Raw genomic sequence first — 24,238 nt, forward strand, 5'->3', positions numbered from 1 at the left:
TTCATCTGAAACTGAGTAGAGAAGAGCACATAAAGACCTTCTACAGATAGAGGATATGAAGCTTCCTGTATTTAAATGAGTTTCCTATATAACTTTCAAGGATATACATTGTTGTGTGTGTGTGCTTAGTCGCTTCAGTTGTGTCTGACTCTTTGCGACCCCCGTGGACTGTAGCCCGCCAGGCTCCTCTGTCCATGGGATTCTCCAGGCAAGAATACTGGGGTGGGTTGCCATGCCCTTCTCCAGGGGATCTTCCTGACCCAGGGATTGAACCTGCATCTCCTGTGTTTCCTGCATTGCAGGCAGATTCGTTACCCACTAAGCTACATGGGAAGGCCGTATATTGTTACATTCTTCGAACCTAAAATAGAACTTGAGTGATCAGCATATTAAAACTGATTTATTTCAGATGATCTACAATTCCAACTTCAGAGACACTACTTAAAGACTGCTTTGAGGATATAAGAAGACCATGGCTTTCATCTTGGGCATTTCCTTGCTCCCTCCCTCTCTCAGGTTGCTGGCCCTGGGGGAGACCAGCTGTAGATGTGGAGGTGGTCCTATGAAGAGGCCCACATGATAAGGCCTGACAACAGCCTCACAAGTAACCTTGGAGATGATCTTGTGCTAGTAGAGCCTTCGGATGAGACTCTGAAGTCCAGACTGACAGTTTGGCTGGAATCCCATGAGAAATCCTGAGCCAGAGGCACCCATCTAAGTTGCAGCACTTGGATCCCTGAACCACAGTAATGGTAGCAAGATAATACATACTTGCTGCTTAAAAAAAAAAAAAAAAAAGATTAAAGAGCACTGGGACAGAAACCAGGATACCCGTGCTCTGGTCTCGGTTCTGACACAACGTATGTAACTCTGGACCAGAGGGTCTCAGTTGTTAGGACGCGTCAGAGTTCCCTGGGGGGCTCACTGGAATGGACGCTGCATCCCAGTCCTAGAGTTTCTGATTCAAACGGAATGCAGTGGAGCCCAAGAATACACACTTCAAACAGGTTCCCAAGTGATGCTGCTTGGGTAACAATTTTCGAGAACTACTGCCTTGGGCAAACTATTTAACCTTTCTAGGTACCAGTTTCCTTATTTGTACGATGAGATTATGCTAAAAAGTTTCCACGTTCCCTTGAATCTCTGACCTTCTATGATCCAACATATTCTCAATTAAAACATTTTCCCTTCTCTGTAGACAGAATGTAGACCTTTTAAAATGGCATAATAAAGATGACTCTATGGAACTAATTTAGATGAGCAAAGATTATTGAAAGATAGGTATCCCCTTCTCTTCCATGGCATCTCAGAAACTGAGGACCAGATTGTTAAAAGGGCAAAACAGTGAGCACATAACCAAATGATAGCCAGCATGCCTTATGAATCCATCTAGCTACATGAAGAGGTTAGGAGTTCTAATTCAGACTCGGTCACTTTTCATCATATGTAATTAAGTTTAATTTTTATACTAAAATGCCTAATAAACAACTACAAGAGATACAGGAAAAAAAATCCCATAGAAGAAAGATCTGGGGAACCTTTTTATTCTTGAAAGCTTCACATTTTGTGGTTGTTTCCAGTGCTTCTCAGGTTTATGCTACCCCGAAACTTCTAATGACAGAGACCAAAGGAAAATAACAAAGTGATATTTTCCAAAAATCAGTCCTCACCTTTTTCTATAAAGCATGGTAAGTTGTGCAGTAGCATCAGACGTCCATGTAAATGACTGGCATTCTCTTGAACAGGAAATTTGAGGGGTACCCTCAGTTCAAAGCACTGACTTCCAACTTTGAATTTATACACAAATTCCCTCTCTCGGTTGCAGAATCTTTCTCTGTTTTTCTTCATCTTTAGCAGGATTCTAGAAAACTAACAACAAAAAATTCAGCCAGTTATGAGTTCAAAAAAACTTACAATGTTTCATTATTGCTAAGCCACTTCTGGACTTCCCTATAGCTCAGATGGTAAAGAATCTACCTGCAATGCAGGAAACCTGGGTTCAATCCCTGGGTCAGGAAGATCCCCTGGAGTAAGAAATGGCAATCCACACCAATATTCTTGCCTGGAGAATCCCATGGACAGAGGAGCCTGGTGGGCTACAGACCTGCTGCTGTTGCTGCTAAGTCACGTCAGTCGTGTCTGACTCTGTGCGACCCCATAGACGGCAGCCCATCAGGCTCCCATCCCTGGGATTCTCCAGGCAAGAACACTGGAGTGGGCTGCCATTTCCTTCTCCAGTGCATGAAAGTGAAAAGTGAAAGTGAAGTCGCTCAGTGGTGTCTGACTCCTAGTGACCCCATGGACTACAGCCTACCAGGCTCCTCTGTCCATGGGATTTTCCAGGCAAGAGTACTGGAGTGGGGTGCCATTGCCTTCTCCGTGCTACAGTCCATGGATTCACAAAAAGCCACTTCTAAGATGGCTCCCCACTCAGAGATTTTACTTGTGTGACACTCAGCTAATTACTTTTCCCTACTTTTATCCCTTCATAAAAGTAGGGATGTTTTCATGATGAAAACAAAGTGCTTCTTTTTTAATGAAAAGTCTCTCTTCAACATCATATATGAAAAAAACTGCCCATTTAGCATTCCTAGGCACTGTGCTCAGTTGCTTAGTCATGTCTGACTCTGAAACCCTATGGACTACAGCCCACCACGCTCCTCTGTCCATGGGGTTTTCCCAGCAAAAATATTGAAGTGGGTTGCCAATCCCTTCTGCAAGGGATCTTCCTGACCCAGGGATCGAACTTGATCGAACTACAGGTGGATTCTTTAGCACTGAACCACCTGGGAAGCCAAGATTCCTAGGTAGAGTTCTAACAAATCGGTAAGGATCATGCAGAGAACAGAGAGGACTCTTTGGAAGAGATGCACGGTAGCCAGATATAGTTCATGAAATAGTCGGTGAATACAAAGTCAAAGAAACAGATCAGGGGTCGGGGCATCTTGAAGACCTTAGAGACTGTGGACCTAAGATCTGATTGAGGGGTGGAGGGAAGGGAGATGGTGCTGGAAAGATTTCTATATGGGGAGAAAATATACAGGATAGACCACAAAGCAAAATGGGAAACTGCTGGGAAAGAAAAAATCTAGTCAGAAAGAATACCTCAATTGAAGATTTCCTTATTAGCCCCCAAACAGGAGTCCGATTCCTAAGCATTCCCCAATCAAATCAGTTTTCACACTATTCTCTACACTGAAGTCAGAGTAATCTTTTTCAAGTGCATATCTGGTCATGCTGATTATCTGCTTAAAATCCTTCTGATATTCCATTGCTTTTAGGATACAGTACAAATTCCTTAACAATTTTTCGCCCCTGCTTATACCTCCAGACTCTTCTTTGGGGAGCTGAACCCCCCTCCTCTCCAACACACAAACTGACAAACTTTATTTTCAGCCACACTGAACCTCTTTCAATACCAAACCTCTCTTTCGACTTCCAACCTTCCTGAATGTTTTTCCTTTGCCCAGAGCATGCTTACTGCTCTTCTTTCCTTGGCCATGTCTCAGGCTAGACATGCCCCAGGAAACCTTTTAACTTGTAGGACTGTCTTCATGCTTAATCAAATAATAAATACGAAGCATCTGGTAAACAAAACATGACCAGTAAATGGAAGCTGGTAAAAATAATAATGAAAGAAGCTTTTATATAAGAACATATCAGTTTTTAAAAATCAAAGGCTGCTAAGTACACATGAGGCAGACAGAGGCAGTAAAGGAACATTTTGCAGGGAACTGAAAATTAATTGAATATGGGCTCATGGTCTCATTTTGTTTACAGTCAATATTCTAGGAAAACCAAAACCAATAGCTCTGGTTTCAGTTGATTAGCTCTTTAGAATTGTGTCTCAAAAAATTGATACTTTAGTTATTTCTCCCCGGTTTGTTATTACTGCCTGCGTGCCTGGGTGTGCTCAGCCGTGCTCCACTCTTTGCAAGCCCAGGGAAGGTAACCGGCCAGCTCCTCTGTCCATGGGATTCTCCAGGCAAGAATACTGGAGTGGGTTGCCATTTCCTCCTCCAGGGGATCCTTCCCATCCAGGGATTAAAAGCCACCCGGATTACCACAGAGCCACTTGGACCCTCCCGAGCGCTGAAATCAAGGAAGATTTCCATACAACAATGGGATGGGAAAAGGCGAGCTGAGTCAGGGAAGGGAGGGCAGACTGTCGCGCCGAGAAGTCCCAGCCGAGTGAGGGGACCAGGCCCCCGACTCGAGGGTTCCGGCCCGAGGGAGCTTCCTTGCTCCGGTCACGAGCTCACCTCTTCTAGTTCCGAGTTCCCAGCTGTCCGCAGTACGGGTCCTGACCACCGGCCTTGGCCCTCGGCCCATCAGCTGACTGCTGCCTTGTTTTTACAGTCGTAAGATCCGCTACGGCAGATTCTTCCAAGCATTTTCCTCTTTCCTGGCACCTCGTGGAAAATTCCTCGGTATAAATGTTCCCTTGTTCCATTCTACCTACTTTTAATCATTTAAAACGTGTCGGAAGGTGTATTTATACTAATATTGTGCATTTTGGAGACCGCGCAGAGACAACTCTCGTTACGAAACTGAAGCGGCGAAACACAATCTCAGCTCTGGCAGACCGGAAGCGGAAGGGCGGTGCTTGGGGAGGGCGTGAACTAACGCGCTCTTCTCAGAACGCATGCGCGGCAGCCGGAATGGCTGGCGAGGATTGGCGAGCCGCAGGATAGGCGGAACGCTCAGGGTTTGATTTTGGGCGGGAATTGGAACTGCCGTGGCGGCTGCCTGCTAGAGCCTGAGAGCTGCAGGTTTCCAGCCTCGGAGGGGACCATGGTGCGGCCTGCGAGGTGAGTAGCTCATGGAATCCGGCGAGGGTGGAGAGGAAGGTCAGGAAGACGCTGTAGGCCGCGTTACCTGCACGGGATGGAGAGAAGGGCCCGAGGACCCAGGGTGGCGATAGTGGGACGAACAGGGAAACACTCCGGCCTCCAGTGAGAGCTCCCGCTCCTAGGAAGGGTCCTGTCAACCTAGCCGTTTCCTTCTCTTGGGCGTCCTTGACCGTTCCTGCTGTTTCTTTTACCCACCCCGTTCAACTAAGACCTGATTACGCTTTGCATTTTACTGAGCTCCTCAGTTCAGTTCAGTGGCTCAGTCGTGTCCGACTCTTTGCGACCCCATGGACGGCATCGCGCCAGGCCTCCCTGCCCATCACCAACTCCAGAGTTTACTCAAACTCAGGTCCATTGAGTCGGTGATGCCATCCAACCATATCAGCCTCTGTCGTCCCCTTCTCCTGCCCTCAATCTTTCCCAGCATCAGGGTCTTTTCAGATGAGTCAGTTCTTTGCATCAGATGGCCTGCTAATTCATTTGTTGGTCACTATACTTCTTTCAGATAGAAAGTTTAGGTCTTCTCATTTTATCAGTTTAAACCTGGACCTGAAAGTCAGTTTGCCTGAATCATACAGCTAGTAAGTTGCTGGGTAACAAGCAAATCTAAGCCAGCTGGCGCCAGATCCTCTGTGTTTTCCACCAAGTGCTGTTGGAAATTCTTCCTCTACTTTACCTCAGTCGAGCACCATGGAGACCTAGGGTCAGCCATTCATTTAGTAGGGTTTCGAATATACTTACTTCTGCGCTGGAAGTATGTATTTACTAGGTATATATCCATATATTTAGGTGCTGGAGATTGCATTCTAAGGGGCTGAAAATAAACATGGCAGTGTGAGAGAGTGACAGGAAGGAAAACCTTATTTTAATTTTCATTAAAAACTTTTTTGAAGTGTAGTTATCTATAATCTTGTGTCTCTGGTGTACAGCAAAGTGATTCAGTTTATATATATGTTTTATGTATATAAAACATATCTGTGTATACACACACATACATATATGTATTCTTTTCCATTATGGTTTATTACAAGATATTGAATATAGTTCCCTGTGTTGTATAAACTTTTTGTCTATCTGTTTTGTATATAATAGTTTGTATGTGCTAATCCCGAACTCCTAATTTATCCCTCCCACCACCTTTCCCGTTTGGTAATCCGAAGTTTGTTTTCCATGCCTGAGGCTGTTTCTCAGACTCACCATGTTTTAAATGTCTATTGCATGGTGAGCCATGGAGAAGGAAATGGCAACCCACTCCAGTATTCTTGTCTGGAGAATCCTGTGGATGGCGGAGCCTGGTGGGCTGCTGTCCATAGGGTCACACAGAGCTGGACACGACTGAAGTGACAGCATACATGCATGCATTGGAGAAGGCAATGGCAACCCACTCCAGCATTCTTGCCTGGAGAATCCCAGGGACAGAGGAGCCTGGTGGGCTGCCATCTATGGGGTCACACAGAGTCGGATATGACTGAAGCGACTTAGCAGCAGCAGCAGCAGCAGCACCATAGTGAGCATGAATTAACACTGGAAGAGATAAAAGAAAATGGCTTTCAGTATCAGGAAGTTGGTAATTTAATACATCAGAATTCATATATAAAACAAAAGAATACATACAACAAGAACTTCTAAATGCCCAATGGCAATTAAACAGTGTATAAACTTCGTGTTAATTATATTGATTATTCCTACTTTATTATCTGAATTTTTTTCCTTATCAAGTATAACAATGTTATATCTTTGCATAAAATGCAAATCATGTTTTTAATTTATATGTGCTTAAGGGAATCCAAACATTTTTATTTACTCAAGAGTATTAATGGCCTTAAAAAATGGAGGTGAGAAATTGACATTTGTATAAATAAAATTTCTGTCTTGGTCACAGGCATAAGAAGCCAGTCAATTACTCCCAGTTTGAGGATTCTGATAGTGATGGTAAGTAGAGCATCTTATTTCTTCATTAAAGATTTGATAATTTATTTCCTTAGTTTATAGGATATAATGTGTATGTGGGGTGTGTATGTGTATGGCTAAGACATGGTTGTACCAACTGTATATGAGGAAGGTCTGGGGAAATAATTTTCTTAGCATTTAGGATAATTATGCTGATCACTACACTGACAAGAATTATTATTGGCATAAATCATAACCACACAGGGCCAGGAGAAATGATTTTTCAGGTCTAAACTACTCTAGATCCAGGTTCCCCATATCTTTCAGATATGCAGATGTGTTGCAGAATATAATGTAAAATCCCCATTAATGATAGAGCAAAGCAAGCCCCTGAAGGAAGTTCAAGCTTAAGCTTTACCCTATTGTGTTACATATGTACTTGTCTTTGCTCTTAAGAGAACTTTGGTCAAAAACTTTGAGAAACATGGTGTTAGGTTACATTATACTTCAAAGTAAGTTTTGTGTTTCTTTCTTAGACTTCTGGAGTTTTCTGGGAGTCAAATGTTAAGTAATCCCTTGGTTTGAAGGAATCTGTTTTTGCCTGGAGCCCAGTCTTAGATGTGTCTAAGACTTGGGAGAGAAGAGTATAGAACATGACTTTCTAGCTTTTTACTCTTGTCATCAGTCTGTTGCAAAATAGGTATAAACTGCTGGTTGTATTCTGGAAACTTTGGTGTGGAGGTGGGGGAAAAGTCACAGATTATTGTATTTCTATGTGGAGAAGCATAAAACACTTGTCGATAAATGGGAAGGTCCATGAATCAGACTGTGAGTACCTCGAAGGTATGCATACACGTCATGTATGCGTTTGAAAGTTAGAGCAGTGGTTTTACGTTGAGTGTCAACAGAAGAACCACCTCAGTTCTGAGGATGGTAGAACAGAAAAACCCATGCAAACAGAATGGACTGGAAAACAACATCCCTTTGCCAAAAATAAAGTTACTGTGGTGGGATCGTAGGAGGGCTCTTACGGTGATGATACCACTGTAAAGGCTGCTACTGTAAAGTCCTAAGTAGGAGCTACTTTCTCTTCATCCAGGTTCTGATGCTTCTTACTTTATTTAGCTTGATTGTTGTTTTAGGAAAGGTAATGAGGATGAGATGGTTGGATGGCATCACCAACTTGATAGACATGAGTTGGAGCAAGCTCTGGGAGTTGGTGATGGTCGGGGAAGCCTGGTGTGCTGCAGTCCATGGGGTTGCAAGGAGTCAGACATGACTGAGTGACTGAACTGTACTGAACGGGTCTTTGAAAGAAAGTATTTGGCTGCATTATGAAATTTCCATAAAAATAATTTTCTTCCACTTGTCAATATGATAAAATTATACAGGGAATTTTATTGATTTTTCTAATGGTTTTAGAGGTTTTTAACTAATCATTTTTTTCTTTGCCACTTACATATGCTAGCTTAGTGGCCCTTGTAGTTTTTCAGGGAGTTAGTTTTTGACAGATGGATTTTTTCTTTTTTTAAAAAAGTCACTAAAACAAAGTGAAAAGCTCGAGTGAGAATAAAGACAGTATACCAACTATATTTTTTAGATTATGGAAAACAAACAGTTTGCTTATCTTTAAAACTTGAACACACATAGTAATGACTCTCAACTACCAAGAAAGTAAGTTTACCTTATGTTTTCCTTAGGAAAAGCAATTTCACATGTTCTTTTATTTTTAATTCTTGCATAAATAGATGATTTTGTTCCTGCAACCGCACCGTTAAATAAGAAATCCAGAACAACACAAAAGGAGTTGAAACTAGAAAAACCAGAACCTAAGGTGAAGAATCTCCAGGAAAAAGACATCCCACTACAAGAGAAAACCCCTAAAAAAAGGTGAGAGGTAAGACATACAGTGAATATATGACATTAGATATGTTAATCTAAAAGAGATAAATTCAAACTCTTGGTCTAAATTAGAACTTGATCAGAATCACAGGTCTTATTTAATTCACGTAGGAGAACAGGAATGTACCACGAATCCCCTCTGGCTTTCTGAACTGCTTTAGGTTCATGAATGCATAAGGAAGTAACCATTTAAGTCATAATCACCAAGTTTACAAGGTGTACCTTGCCCTTACAAGGAGACCTTACACCTGGCTCTGAACTCCTCAGGTCTTAAAAGGCTACTTTGTTTAAAGTTACGTCTGTCAGGACAGTTTATAAATTTCAAAGCCACATTTCTCAATGAGATGATGGATGGTCCCTAAACTTGTCATCATTTGATGATGTATATGAGCCACATCATTGTGCCGCACACCTGAAACTTTCACGGTGCTGGATGTTAACTGTAGGTAGCTCAGGAAAACCAGGAAAAAAAAAAAGTGAAACCGTGTATTTCTCTACAGATAAAAAATATTTTCACTTTATCTTACTGAGTTTTGTCCAGCAGTGAGAAAGACCTGTAGTTTCAAACTAATCTTGGAGTTCCATTAGGTAGTACTTGGAGGCAGTGGGGGAGATGGAGGGGAGGAATCCCTGAGAGGCCCCAGACTTGCAGTGTGGAGAGGAGGCGGCTGAGGAGGGATTCTGACAAGTGGAACGTGGCACGTGTGATGCTTCACTGCTCCAGTAGTATGAGGAAACTTGCTTAACACAGAGAAGCTTACCCCACGTCATTCCCTTCACTTTTGATTCTTTGTTTTTGAGCTTCTTGTACTATCTTTAAAATATAGTTTAAAAAAAACCAATGGATGGGAAAAAAGATTTGCAAATCATATGATCCATTAGGGACTTGCATCTAGAATATATAGGGAACTCTTACAACCCAACACTACAAAGGATCATGACCCAATTTAGAAATGGGCCAAGGACTTGAATAGACATTTCTTTAAGGAATATATACAAATGGCCAATAAACACATGAAAAGATGCTCACCATCCGCAGCCGTCAGGGAAATACAAATCAAAACCCCGGTGAGATCATATGTCACACCCTCAAGAATGGCTGGAAGCAGAAAGACAGATAGTAGCAAGTGTTGAGGAGGCTGTGGAGAAATGGAAACCCTCATGCATTGCTGCTGGGAATATAAAATGGTGCACCCTCATTGGAAAACAGAGTAGCAGTGTCCCAAAGTGTAGAGTTATTATACGACCCAGCTAGGTATATGCCCAAGAGAAATAACTCTGCCCACACAAAAACCTGTACCCAGATATTCATAGGAGCACTAATCAAAATAGCCAAAAGTGAAATGTAAGTAATCCAAATGCCTGTCGATTAATGACTGGTTAAATAAAATGCAGTATACCCACACAGTGGAACCTTATTCAGCAATGAAAATAAATGAAGTCCTGATACATGCCACAACATGGACGGACCTTGAGGACATCATGGTGAGCCAAAGAAGCCAAGCACGAAAGGCCACATTTTATGTGATTCCATTAATATTAACATGGAAAACCTGGGACAGACAAGTCCATGGAAACAGCACGTAGATTAGCGCTTGCCAGATGCTGTGGAGGGAGAATGGGGGCTGACAGCTAGTGGGTATGCAGTTTCTTTCTGGGATGTTGAAAATGTTCTGAAATTAATAGTGGTGGTAGCTTCACAGCTCTCTGAATATACTAAAAACTGCTGAATTGTAGGCTTCAAAGGCTGCATTTTACACTGCGTGACATATCTCAATAAAACTTATTATTTTAAAAAATACTAAATCCTTCGAGGTGCATCTCAACATCTCCTTTATGTAACCTTTTCTGTCTGTCTTTTTGCATTCCCTTCTTAAACACTGGAGCACTCTTGACCACCTTGAACAGAAGGCATGATAATCTGTTTACCTGGGATAATTATTCCAGGACTTTCTTTCCTACCTCCTCATTAACTGCAGACTCTGAGGGCACTTCTAGTGTCCTGTCTAGTGCAGTTCCTCACGCAGAGTAAGTGCTTACTGAAATACTTGTCAGAATCCAGATTGGGCAGAGAAGATGTTTAAAAAGAAAAAATATATATATATATATATATATATATAGAGAGAGAGAGAGAGAGAGAGAGAGCGAGAGTAATTTCAGTTGAATATAGGAGCTGTAATAGCTGCCTAAGGAGGTGTGGCTGAGGTCAAGGAAGATTCCTAAGCAGAAATGATGTTTCACTCACGTCTGCTGTCACTTGGGCAGGTGCTTCGCACATGGACAGGGCTGGTGGTGAGGAAGAGACGCCACAATGACGTAGACACCGTCACCCACTGCCCCTGTCTATTCTGTTCTGCTGGGTCCAACATGACACTTAAATTTCAGGAGGTGGAATGTTAAAGTCCGTTATGATAATGATCATTGTGTAAAAACATCTTCCTGCTGTTGGAAACTCTCAGCTAACCTCTCTCAAGGTTTGCTGTTTAGTTGAGACTGATAGTTTAAAAGCTCATTAGTATTTATGTGTGTTTTAGGATGGCTTTGGACGACAAACTCTACCAGAGAGACCTCGAGGTCGCACTGGCTTTGTCGGTGAAGGAGGTTCCAGCCGTCACCATTGATGTGGAGCAGTCTCAAGGCAAGCGTAACTTTATCTTCTGTAATTATCTTTGAAACCTTCTTACCCCTTTTGTAATCATTTCTTTGGATGAGCTTGTACAGGGGGAAGGATGTACTTTTAATACTTTGGACTATAAAATGAGCAGTTTGCAGAGGGTACTGCTGGATTAGTTGCTTATTCCATCACATAACTCTCCTCCACACACAAATATCTCTCTGCCCAACACTCAGGGTCCACTTGAGGACATGGACTGTGACCCTGGATCCAAAGTTCGTCTTCGTACTCAGTGAAAATGTAATTTCTTGGTCTAATAAATTGACCTCTACATCCTAACGGCCCACTTCCTTTCTCTCCAAATTGCAATTAGTTAAGCGTCATCTAATGGTGGTAATTTTTATTTACTCAGAAAGGTAAAAGTACTAATTTGGTGAGCAAGCTCAGTAGACTTAATAGGTTTATGACTGCTGACTTTTTCTGTAGATTTTTCTTCTTTGATTTTTCTGACAACTAGGAAGCAGATGGCAATATTGATATCCTGGAGAGGCAGAAATCATTATTCTTGGAAAAAACATTCATGTTGCTAAAATGCTTTCTGAATTAAACTACTTTGGCCTAACTTCTTTTTTGTTGGAGGTTATTTTAAACACATTCCCTTATTTAAAGGGTAAAGATGTTTAAGTCAATAGTGCCTGCTGTTTGACAATCAATGAGATAGTTTTGATTAGAGGGGCCTTTATCAAAGAAACTTAAGAGAATTGTCTTACACCTAAAATTGAGAAAATGAAAATCTCTTTCCTATAAAAGATTGTGACATGTGTAACAGGATTTCCTTCTCTGAGAGTCATGTATTCCATAGCATTAGGATCAATACTCTAGATCATTTTAAAGTTATAATAATGATTGAAGAGTATTTACATTAGTAAAAGCACAGATCTGCCTACACAGGGATGATAGTTAACATTTATGAACTGTTTCCTATGTGCTGGGCACCACAATAAGTAGTTTCCACATTCAGCCAACATCTAATTCCCCACAGGAGCCTCATTTAATCCCTACCCTGTTTCTATGTCTCCCTATGGATGAGGAAATTAAGTCTTGTAAAGGATAAGCAGCCTCCCCCTGGTATGTAGCTAATTTAAGAGCCTGAATTTGAACTTAGGTCCCATTAAAGTTTGCGTGATTTCAGAGCTGAAAGTCGTAATCTTAGAGTAGTTTTGCCAAGTCAAATCAGTGTGCTAGTTTGAGTTTGGTTCATGTGTCTGTATCTAAACGCTGTCAGATTTTAGCGCTTCTCTTCCTGCTTCTAGCCCCTGGTTGATTAGGGTGCATCTGCACGTTCCTTCTCCCTGATATCCAGGCTTTGACAAACACGGCAAGAGGGAAACAGAAGCACCGAGTAAGTCTCCTCATGTCTCCAACTGCAGTGTAGCCAGTGATTATTTAGGTAAGTTTTTTATACTAATAATATTTATTTTTTCCATCATCATTTTTCTAACTCTTACTTAAATTCTTGAACTAAAACTAGAACCAAGGTCTTCACATTTGTGAAGGTTCTCTTTACCTCTTCGTCTCTTTCTGTATTCAGTCTTTCACTGAAGACCTGGTTCCTTCCCTGGTGTGGGGTCATGACTGCCCCTGACTTCTAGTTGACAGCAGTTGAACCCTGAAGAAAGGGGCTGCATCTTCCCAGTTCAGCATGAAAACTCTTGGGGAAAGACTCTTAATTTGGGTCTTGGACTTATGCTTCACTCAGACTGCTGCCAGGAGACTGATGTACTGTATTGACCAGACTGGGCTCTGTGGTCTGTTACTGGAAGCACAGGAAGGATGCAGCTGGGCAGATTTTTTAGAAAAGCAGGTGTAACGGAAGTCTGCTTTGCAGTTCGTTAGATGATGTTGTTTAGTCGCTCAGATGTGTCTGACTCTGCAACCCTGTGGACTACACCCCACCAGACTCCTCCGTCTCTGGGATTCTCCAGGCAAGAATACTGGAGTGGGTAGCTATTCCCTTCTCCAGGGGATCTTCCTGACCCAGGGATCAAACCCAGGTCTCCTGCATTGGCACATGGATTCTTTACCACTGAACCACCTGGGAAGCCCCTCTTTAGATGTTACCTGGCACAAAAACTTTCTTTTTTTTTTTTTTTTAATGTCCTGAAGATCTAGATAAAATCACTGAGGAGGATGATTCTCAGGACACTCCACAGAGAAGGAAGGCAGCCTCCCAAGCCGTGGTCCAGCAGAGGAAGATTCTCTTGGAAAACAGTGATGACGATGGAGCTGATGACTCTGAGCCAGACTTTGCAACTGGTAGGTTATGGCCTCACTCAAGCTCCACCCTATGGAGAGTCAGTCAGAAGTTCCCGGAGACTGCTGCTATATGCAGAACACTGCTGAGCGTTGGCTGTGCAAATTTGAGGAACACAGGACAGTTAAATTCAGCTATGCCTTTGGCGGAAAAGCTTTATCCGGAGGTGAACTTTAAGCTGTGCCTTGAAAAATGAGTAGCATTTAGGGGTGAAATAGCACTTCTGACTGATGGAAAGGCCACAGACCACAGAACAGGCAAGTACATACACAAGAGCTCAATGACATTAAAGATTTCTCAAAGAAGTAAAAATGGAACTGCCTTACAATCCAGCAGTTCCACTCCTAGGTATTTATCTGAAGAAAACAGGAACAGTGATGAGAAAAGATATATGCCCGCTGTGTTCACTGCAGCGTTATTTACAATAGCCACGAGACGGAAGCAACCTAAGGGCCCGTCAGTAGATGAAGGGATTAAAGGAGATGTGGTACATATATATGTTTGTATGTGTGTATATTGGGGTTGTTCATCCACATTTATTCAGCACATATTTGGGTTTCTATTTTGGATGCTGTGTTCTTGACACTAGAGCTTACCTTTGAGGGTGGGGACACAGACAGAAAACCAAGATCTGAGGTGTCAAGTGTTGATGGTTTATGTACTAGTAGATACTTAAGAATTCATAGATTCCGAGAAGTATCCTTTGTCTTCTTGCCTCACTTGTGGACCAAAAAGACTGTCTCTTTTTCAGTTCTTTGAGAGCTGGTTTGGTTTTTCTCGCTGCATTGTTACAGTCCCCCCCAAACTCCCCGTGTGGCTGTGCTTTCCATCAAACGCCATGTGGTCCAGCCCCAAGAACAATCCTTTTGGCCTCCGGGGGGGCAGCTTGTCGGGGGGAGGTGGTGACCACCATCCAGCCTGTGCTGTGGATGCTTCATGCACAGTCTCCCTCCTCCCAGCCTCCTGACTCCTTCTGAGTCCCCCACCCCAAGAGAGCACAAGTCCACACTGTCCTGTGGGTCCAGAATCCCCTTTGGATCCCCGTCCAAGCCTGCTTTACCTACCATGGAAGAACACCCGTGTTCCCTGTCTTGATCGGTGTACTTCAAGGAGCGGTACAGCCAGTTTATTTTCTTCTGCCCTAAGCTGAGAATGGCTCCCTCTCCTATCCCCTCAGCTGATGGTTTATTATACTTGAATGTGCTGCTGGAATCATCTCAGACAGCCCGCATTATCTGGAGCAGGGTCCCTTCTTTAAGTGACCTTTCAGAATTTCCCTCTGCATCGGCTCACCCTAGATGAGAGAAAGCACCTTTTGTGACCTTCAGTAGGGAAAGAAAAGTGAAAAGGAGAGAATCAAGGCTTCTCCTAAGGACATATAAAGCTCTCCCAAATCCATAACCCAGTGTCTAGGTTTTTAGATTGCCCAGGAGGAGATGCTGATGCTTGGGATTCTGGGTGTCCTGTCGCTGCCCCTCCAGTTTATGTACATAGAGTCCTAGCCTGTCCTATAGTCGGTCCCCTCAAGCCAAAAGAGAATACGTAAAATGCCATGGCTGTTGAGCTTACAGGAAGCCGTGCCTCCTGGACTCTGTTCTGAAATTCTAGAGAAGCTTCTCTACCACCTGCCTTCCCAAATCCAGATCCTCTTGGGACTCCAGAAATAATTACTTGATTTTGCCAGGTGCTATTTATATTGATAGCAGCCTTCATGCAATCTGCTGGCCTTATATAGTAAATTCTGTATAACCCGGTAACTGTTATGTGACCACGTGGGTTGATCATCTGTTTTTAAAATTGTGTTAGTGTGGGAAGAATGACAGATAAGGACATCACAGTTTGAGATCATAATGACATAGTTGGTTTAGGCAGAGGCCATCAGCGAGAGGTTGATTGAGCATCTTTACGACGGGGATTCAAGCCAGGCATCCGCTGACCCCACCGGGAGCCAGGCAGCCACACGTTCTGTGCTCTCAGACACGAGTGACACCGTAGGCAGAGCAGAGCATCACCTAGGAAGTGTGTTTATTACCTGTATTAACTCAGTCTGCACAAGAGCCCCGTGGTGGAGGCAGTAGGGTCCTCCCCATCTTATCCATGGGAAACTGAGGCACAGTGATGTCAGGGGCCTGTCTGAGGTCAAGGACACGTAAGTGAGGGGCCCGGATGCACACCCACGCACCGTGCCTTGTTCGGCCCCTGGAGACGGCATGACACTGGGGGGACGGGGATGTGTGTGTGGAAGGTGACGCTGGGGCCCCGGAAGCCCCGCATCTTCCAGCAGAGGTGTGATCTGTTTCAGGTGAAGACTCTGAGGATGACTCTGATTTTAGTGGGAGTGAAGACGATGAAAGCTTCACCGTGAGAAAAAGTAAAATTAAAGAAACCAAACGGAAAGAAGTAAAGGCGAAACCTCCAGCCGAAAAGAAGGAGAAGCCTAAACCCAAGCGTGGTGCTGGGGGTAAGCCAGTCCCTCACACGTCCTTCATGCCGGACATGGGCCTGCTCTCCTTAGAGTGCTTCCCCACTCTGCCCTTAGTCTCCCTAACCTGTGGGGTGTTCCTTTCTCGTCACAGCCCGGGGAGGACGGCAGGCCGCGGTGGGGCGGGCAGAAGGCCGAGGGGGCCCTGAGCAGTTCCCGTCCCCTGCATCTCACAGCCACAAAACTGAGGCTCTCAGAGGTCAGACCACGGGTTGGATTCTCACGGCTAAGCGATGGCTGGAACTAGCCCCAGCTTTCTCCATGCAGAGCCTGGATCCGTCCATTAGACACATTTTCTCCAAGCGATTGAACGGGGAGGTGGCGCATCTCATTTGCTGCTGTCGCACATGACCGGTCTTGGAGGGGAGAACCTTTCTGCCTGTGTTTAGGGCCCTTTGGTTTCTTTAGAATGGATTTAGTTAGAAGAAACCAGTTTTACAAGACAGCTTCTGAAACTAGTGACAACCTGAACGTGGAATAGTTGTTTCTTGTGTGAAAGAAGTTGGGATGTTTGTGAGTTCATGATACATTAATAGATTACTGTAAAGTATAACTTCCTTAAACCTGATTTGTTTTTCTTACTGATAGAGTTTTTACGTCTTAGTTGTTTAATATATGTATAGTATTTGAAACTATTGTTCAGACCCCATTGCTAAGGATGGCCTTTGTCTCACCTCCCCTTGAACAGATCAGTGCTGAGTACTGGTGCCAAGTACTGCTGAGAAATGAGAACTAAGTACTGATAGAGTCCCGTAATTTTTCCCTTGGTAGAGAAAATTGTAAGAGCTGAGGTATCCAATACAGTAGCCACTAGCCAAAGTAGTTCCATCACATTTAAGATAATTAAAATTAGGTACAGTTTGAAAGTCAGTTTCTTGGCTTTGCTGCCACATTCCAAGTGCCCACCTGACTGTGGCTTGTGGCTACCAATGTGTTGGACAACACAAAATACCGGACATCCCCGTCCTGGCAGCGAAGCCTGAGGGGCAGTGCTGACCGCGGGAGTGCAGACGGTAACAGGAGGAGGAGCATGTGGTGAAGGTGTTCACGTCCACGGGCACTCAGATGCTGCTGAGGTGTCTCGAAGAGACTTTGTATCCTACTTCTCCCTCCATCAAAAACAAACCCAAACCCACTCCCATTCTGTGTTCCTTCTCAGTGTGTCCATGACAGGAATTTGCGAGTCCTGATTATTCCCGTGTCTCCAGCACCCTCCTCCTTTCTAATGACTGAAAACTCTCCACTCTGCTGTTTTCCCCACTTTCTCCCGCTTCATTCATTCCCGATTCATTCCCGATCCCCTCTCACCTGGGCCACCACGGAGCCACCTAGGTGCTCTGCCTTTACACCGCTCTTGTGAGATGCTTCTAAACGTACAGATCCACGCGGCTTGTAAGTTCCCCCAGGCCCACCTCTAGGTTCTGTCACCTCTCTTACCACACTGCAGTGTACATATCTCTTTATTTTTCTGCCGTTTCTACCGGAGTCTAGTGAGGGGACCATACATTCCCTGGGAATAGGACACTCTGAGACCCGGGAGCCTGATAACATTCAGTATCTCATGACACATCGTGACTGGACACTGTTGTGTGAGTAACAAGTGTGGACTCTGGACTCAGACGTGGTTTCCACTTCCGGCTCAGACGCCTACTAGCTCTCAGACTACAGGCCGCCTGTCTAATCTCTCTGTTTCCTTAACTGACAGTGGGGAGAGTCATTTCTGTATCGGAGCTGCCCTCAGGGTTAAAGGTAGTGTTAAAGGATATACTTACCATACTTCCTAGCATAGAAGTGCTCAGAAAGGATGGCTGTTCCTAGGCCCTCTGTAAATGTTGATTAATGAGAGTTTTCTGGATTTACGATTCTGCTTCTTTAATTTTTATAAGCTGATGGAACTGTATAATTTTCACACATGCATGCTAGATGTCATTCTTGCTCTGTGACCCCTGTTTTATGTGTATTTTCAAACAAGTGACTTCAGTAGACTGCACTCCAGCTGCCGTCAAGTCACAATCTCGGTCCTCACCAAGAAAGGGTTCTGTCTCTTCAGAGGCCGGTAAGATGCCGTCACAGATACGCAGTCCTGCAGCAGAAAGCAAGAGACCTAAGTGGGTCCCACCAGGTATGTATAGTGTGTTTATTTACTGCTCAAGGGCAGGGACTTGGAAAATTGCCACAGGTAGTTATTTTTTTCTTGTAAATGTTACGAATGAGCACTTCCTCATATTATTACACAGTCTTCAAAACTAAGGTTTTTAATTGCGGCATTTATTCATCACTTGTTATTCCCTTATATTTGAGCATCCAAGTTGTTTATTATTTCTTCATGGTGATAAATAAGGTTGCAATTAGCACAGACACCTTTATTTTAGAAATCTGAGCACATCCCTGGCTATTTCCTAGGATAAATTCCAAGTAGTAGAATTACAGTGAGAGAGTACCAGCATTTAAGATTCCTGATACATATGAATGTTTGTTGACAAATCTCTTTGCTCAAGACCTGCTGACCCCTGCAGTGTGGCAGAAACCTCGGGAATTCCAGCATTTAGCAAACTCGACCTTCAATGGTTACACCTCGGCTTCCCTTTGTTTTCTCTTGCTCCACAGCCCAGCCTCATGATCCTTCGTGCTTCTTGACATTCCTAAAACCCTAGTCCAGGCCCTGCTCATTTCACACCCAGACTGGTGGTGACTTCCTGCCAGTCCCTCTCTACTTCCCCGCATCCGGCCCAGGAGGGGAAGATGCGTTCTTGGTTCCTTCAGCACCCTGTGTGTGCACTTCTGTCCAGCTTCCTCCCTCTGGGATGGCTTTCTTCACGTGTCTGCTCTCCTTTGCTGAGTCATTCCAAGTCTCCTGGGGTTTCCAATCCTCCTTCTCCATGATGTCCTTTGGCTGGTCCACAGTGGTCACTCTCCTAAGGATGACTGATTATTCACAGATGGATGTGGGCCTGAGACTCTGTGGTCGCTTCATTTCTCTGTGGCCTCATTTCATCATCTGAAATGGGTTATCACATCATCATCGTCATCACAGTGGCAGGCACTGTATAATCTTTAAAGTATACTGGTTTCAAAATTCTAAGTTTAGGGAGGATTTAAAAAGTTTCTGGAGAAGGAAAGGAGAAAGATTATTTACTGAAATAATGATGCTGTTTCAGTTCAAGGGTACTTCTTAAGTCTATTTCTTCTGAGAATAGTGATTCCTCAACAAAAGAAATTTTAAAGAATTGATATAATGAGTTACAGAAGTTTGAAGGCAGCATAAGCCAAAAGATAAGGGATAACGGAGTGATGGCTGAAGAGTCATCGTCATAAAACACAGAGTGCTTGCAGACTCATTGTGTGGAAGGCGGGGCGGGTCAAGTGCTGGCCGCAAGGGACCGGGGCCGGGAGAGGCTTGAGTGAGCGGGCGTCGTGCCCTCTGTAAGGAGGCCGCGCTGCCCTGCTCCCCTTGCCTGTTCACACTTGGGACGATGGGCCGTGTATTTCTCTTTTCAAGAGAAGCCAGGAATCCACATTTCAGTGGGAAATCTACTAGTTCGTAAAAATGAACTTAAAAGTCAACCAATCAATATATCTGGGAGCAGGATTTGACTCTCAGATGGCCAGCTGGTCTTCTGTCTTACACAAACTTGAGAAGACCAGCGAGGCTCCAGTGGGAAAATGAGCCAAGGACATAAACGTACCGCTGCCCCCAAGAAATACCACCAGAAACAAATATGAAAAGAGTGGCAATCTCAGTGGTAATTAAGGAAACATAAAATGATAAAATACAATTTTATACCTCTCAAGCTAGAAAATAATAAAACTGTCAACCAGTGCATCTGGGTTGTGGGGTAGCAGGTGTAATTATTATATATTTGTAATCCTTTTATAGGACAGCTTAACAGGAACCATAAAAATAAACTTGTCTTTTGATTTCAGAGCTACTTTTGGGAATTTATTCTTACAAAGAATTCAAAAGAAGAAAAAGTAATAAGTTGTCAGTTTTTTTATAACCATTTATAGAAAAGTGGTGAAAAATTAGAAACAACCCAAAAGTTTGTTGTAGGAATTTTATCAATATATGACGCATACATGCAATTAAGAATGATAAATCAGATGGCTAGACTCATGGAAATGTTTATAAAACCTTTGTATGAAAAAATTATACACAGTTGTACTTTTTATGGTTATACTCCGTATCAACTACAAACGTATATGTGGATAAATTCTGAAATTTAATACTCTATGGAAATAATCGCTCCATTAGTGTGGTAGCATAAATGAAATGTGTAAATAAAGAAAAATGGTACTTATCAAAGTTATTTACTGTTTGAAAAATAGACTCTTTAAGGAGTATTTGTAAAAGTTACAGAATTTTTAAAAATGTATTAGATTTGCTATTTTAGAAATTATAATTACATTTTTTTAATGCCTTTACAATCAATGTTCTTTGCTCCCAACTTTCCTATTTAGTTTTCACATTTAAAGTTGTGGTGTCATTACATTGGCCTCTGGGGATGTTTGCTGTCCGACATACTTTCTGCTCTCTAGTACTTCCCACTCTTTTGCTCGAACTTGATAGAACCTACATAGCAGGAGAAGGAAATGGCAACGCACTCCAGTACTCTTTCCTGGAAAGTCCCATGGGAGGTGCCTGGTAGGCTACAGTCCATGGGGTCGTAAAGAGTTGGACGCAACTGAGCAACTTTACGTACTTCTGCTGGCCTCTCCTGTTTCATAGACTGATCTTTGTGAAGGGTGTCTGACATGCTCAGCATCAGGTGACGTGTTTTCTTGCAGCCATGTCCGGAAGCAGCAGCCGTAGCCCCCTGGCAGGAGTGGCCGTGAAATCTCCGAGTCAGAGCCTCCGCCTTGGCCTGTCCCGCTTAGCACGGGTTAAACCTCTGCATCCAAACTCCACCAGTAGCTGCGTGTAGCCACAGGAAGATATTTGATTAAGAAGCTCTCATTTGTATAAGTGGGTTTATATTTGAGGAGGGAATTGTAATATAAAGGAATCCTTCAATGTCATATAAATTACCTCTACCTGTTTTGTGACTGTTCTCTGCAAAGCTGCCTGAGACTTCAGCAAGAGTTTTGTTTATGTGAATTCTCTTGGAATGTCCTTTCCTTCTGAAGGAGCATATTCTCCTCCCTCAGTGGATATAAGCGGTCACTATAATCACCTTGCTGTCAGTGTGACACGGAGGAGGTCCACGTTACTTGCTGCTCATTGCCAGTAACAGGATGCTGCTTCCTGCCTTTGTCGAGTTGATGGTACCTGAACGTCGTGTGCAGAGTTTATCTCGAAAGAGGAAGATTCCCACTTTTCCCAGGGATGTTTCTACACTGACAACTACACTGTCAGTTTTATTACCATGATGTTTCATGCTTTAGCCAAATGTTTTTATAATGAGAATTCAGAATTATTTTCCACATTAAAACAGTTGCTGTACTATAGTGTATGTCTCCTACCTAGGAGTATTAATAGATGGTTATCTTACAGCAAATAAAATTTCGTGACATTTCATGAAGCCTTCATTGTCAAAACCTTTGATAAAAGTGGAAAAGTTTTGATATGCACTTTCCCTTGATACCATTGCATCCGTCTGTCTCTGTCTACATTTCATGATAAAATAAGTGCTCTGCAAAAGAAAAAGAAAGTTATTCTTTTTATTGTAAATAGAAAGAGGAAGAGCTGTTTCTTAAAGTCATCACTGTATGTGAAGCCCATGTTTTAGCAGGTGGCTGTCAAAGTTGTCACCCCTGTTGTATTAGCGTAGCTCTTCAGGAAGCTTGGATACAAGTTCACTGTGAATAAAATAGTAATAGATGTTTTTTATTTACAGTGAAAATTTCAACCAGCTCCTGATCACTTTTTAATAAAAATTCTCTGAATTTTAACCATTAAAAATGTATATAATACCTAGTTCTTGGTTTATGAAATATGTTAATGTGAAAATAAGTAATTCAGACTTATGATTAAACTGAGCATTTGCCTACTGCTGCTGTGTATATTTTTCCTTGTCTGGTATATATTTTATACTGTGGTGCATCCCCAACCCATCCTACCCCGCCCCCAGCTGGAAGCATGCTTTCCACGAACAGGGGGTTGAGGGACTCTGTATGCTGCAGTTTAACAATAAACACTAAGAGCTCTACTGTGCTAGTACTGATGTCATTGATTAATCACCTGGGCCAGCTTGATGACCCTGTTATCTCTGTGTGTGGTAAAACACTCATGACCATTCTGGTGTCAAATCCAGGGTACGTTTTCTCACCGTCTTACAGACCCTGCTCATCGGACCCTGCTTAACACGCTTTATTTCCTGGGCCATAGCACACCACTCGGGTACTTTTCTCCCCGCCTACTCATTGCTTTGCGGCTTGCTAATGTTCAGTGTCTCCCACACCCACTGCTCTCACCACCCTGTCATATTGTGTGTGAGTCTATTCTTTCCCTGGTGGCTCAGACGGTAAAGCGTCTGCCTGCAATGCAGGAGACCCGGGTTCGATCCCTGGGTTGGGAAGATCCCCTTTAGAAGGAAATGGCAACCCACTCCAGTACTCTTGCCTAGAAAATCCCATGGACATAGGAGCCTGGTTAGCTACAGTCCATGGGGTCGCAAAGAGTCGGACGCCACTGAGCGACTTCACTAAAAGTTTGGTGTCACCCACACCCACTGCTCTCACCACCCTATCATATTCCGTGTGAGTCCATTCTTTCCCCCTGCTCCTTTTTTCTTTCAAAACGTGAGTAACTTCAAGTTGTCTCGGTCACAGGTGACAGTGCTGCCAATCAGGCTCTTCAGCCCAGAACTTGCTCTTGACGCAGCTGTGTTGCCTGGCCCCTTGATCATACATCATCACTAAATCGGTGACATCCCCGCAACCCAGGCGTCTTCCCTCTGTAGTTCCTATTAGTACACAGCGTCACCATCAGTCAGCTGAGAGACCTGGGGCACTTGCTCCCTGCACATCCCATACGGTCAGCAAGCTCTAGTCCATTTCCTGCTCTCTCTTTCCAGGTGTCGCTCTTTCTCTGACACTCCCATCACTTACTGCTGCTAAGGGGCATCCTTGCCCTGATGAGCAAGCTGCTCTGTCTTCCTTTCAACCCATTAGAGCCAGAGGGAGTTTCCTAAAACAAAATCTGAGAACACCCGTCTGCTTAAAACCCACACACACTCCTCAGCCTGTTTAGTTCACAAGCTATTTAGAATCAGGCTGGCTCCTTGTCCCCTTCTTCAGCCTTGTCCCCTGCTACCCCTGTGCACCTTTGGCCCTTGCCACACCACGCTGGGTGCTGGCACCTGTGGTTCTGGGTTTTCAGATGATTCTATTTGCCTTTTTCCCGTTGCTAATTCCTTCTTGTGCTAGAAGACCCATATCCAACTCGGCTGTTTCAAAAAGCTTTATTTGAATGTCTGTTTCCTCCATGGACCACATTGAATGTCTCTAGGTAACTCTGCTGTCATTCAACTATTTAGTTTTCCTGCTTTTAAAAGCTGGTGCAGAGTAAGTGCACAAAAAAATGTTCCTCTGACGAATAAATCCTACCCAGAACCTTTACTGTGTGCTTCTGATAACCCCGGGTTTTGCCTTTAAGGAAGAACCTTATACAGAGATAACTTGACTAGATTACATTTGTATCAGTTTAAGAGCTTTTTGCTTCCCTGGTGGCTCAGAGGTAAAGCCTCTGCCTCCAATGTGGGAGACCTAGGTTTGATTCGTGGGTCAGGAAGATCCCCTGGAGAAGGGAATGGCAACCCACTCCAGTACTCTTGCCTGGAAAATTCTGTGGGCTACAATACCTGGGGTCGCAGAGCCGGACACGACTGAGCGACTTCACTTTCACTTTCTGATAACCCCACACTTTTGTGAAGGGGGAGAGAGTGAGGGGTCGCTTCATGAGCCTATTGCATCAACTGGAATCTCTCTAACCTCAGAATGTCCTTCAATTCTTGTCCCAAACTTTAAAGACCGGAGGCAAGAGAACAGGAGCAGGAGGAAAAGAGCTGTCTCTCTCGGCTGAGGTGAAAGGTGGTTTGGGACCAGCCCAGACCCCAGCCTTTCAGCTCAGGAGTCACAAAAAGGGCGGAAACAGTTTCTATAGCGACGGGAGCAGGGTGTGGCCCTCCACCGGCGCTCACAGTTATGGGTCCGAACCGGCAGCTCCCGCAGTCTGCGCAAGCCCG

The 24,238-nt window shown here is 43.7% G+C and overlaps 2 protein-coding genes and 1 non-coding gene across 6 annotated transcripts in view; 2 read left to right on the forward strand and 1 right to left on the reverse strand.

The window, feature by feature from the left end:
* The window catches only part of C21H12orf4 (chromosome 21 C12orf4 homolog), a 37,152-nt gene extending 32,541 nt beyond the window's left edge, over positions 1 to 4,611 (reverse strand). Inside the window, exons 1-2 of one of the 4 annotated variants that reach the window (XM_043440522.1) lie at positions 4,263 to 4,611; positions 1,671 to 1,869 (exon numbers count right to left, since the gene is read on the reverse strand). In XM_043440522.1, the coding sequence (XP_043296457.1) occupies positions 1,671 to 1,848 (178 nt within the window). In that variant the 5' untranslated portion in view covers positions 1,849 to 1,869; positions 4,263 to 4,611. The other 3 variants (XM_043440524.1, XM_043440523.1, XM_043440521.1) reach the window with 3 other exon arrangements.
* RAD51AP1 (RAD51 associated protein 1) lies at positions 4,592 to 22,040 on the forward strand. The gene is made up of 9 exons (XM_043440526.1): positions 4,592 to 4,811; positions 6,736 to 6,785; positions 8,492 to 8,633; positions 11,180 to 11,283; positions 12,623 to 12,709; positions 13,426 to 13,575; positions 15,876 to 16,034; positions 18,028 to 18,177; positions 20,841 to 22,040. The coding sequence occupies exons 1-9, from the start codon at positions 4,795 to 4,797 to the stop codon at positions 20,975 to 20,977; spliced, it is 996 nt and encodes a 331-aa protein (XP_043296461.1). The 5' UTR covers positions 4,592 to 4,794; the 3' UTR covers positions 20,978 to 22,040.
* Positions 22,041 to 22,498: 458 nt separating this feature from the next.
* On the forward strand, positions 22,499 to 22,570 carry TRNAC-GCA. Its single transcript has one exon. It is a non-coding gene; the product is annotated as a tRNA-Cys (tRNA).
* Positions 22,571 to 24,238: the final 1,668 nt, after the last annotated feature.

This window comes from Cervus canadensis, chromosome 21 (assembly GCF_019320065.1).
Source record: "Cervus canadensis isolate Bull #8, Minnesota chromosome 21, ASM1932006v1, whole genome shotgun sequence".
Lineage (NCBI taxonomy): Eukaryota > Metazoa > Chordata > Mammalia > Artiodactyla > Cervidae > Cervus > Cervus canadensis.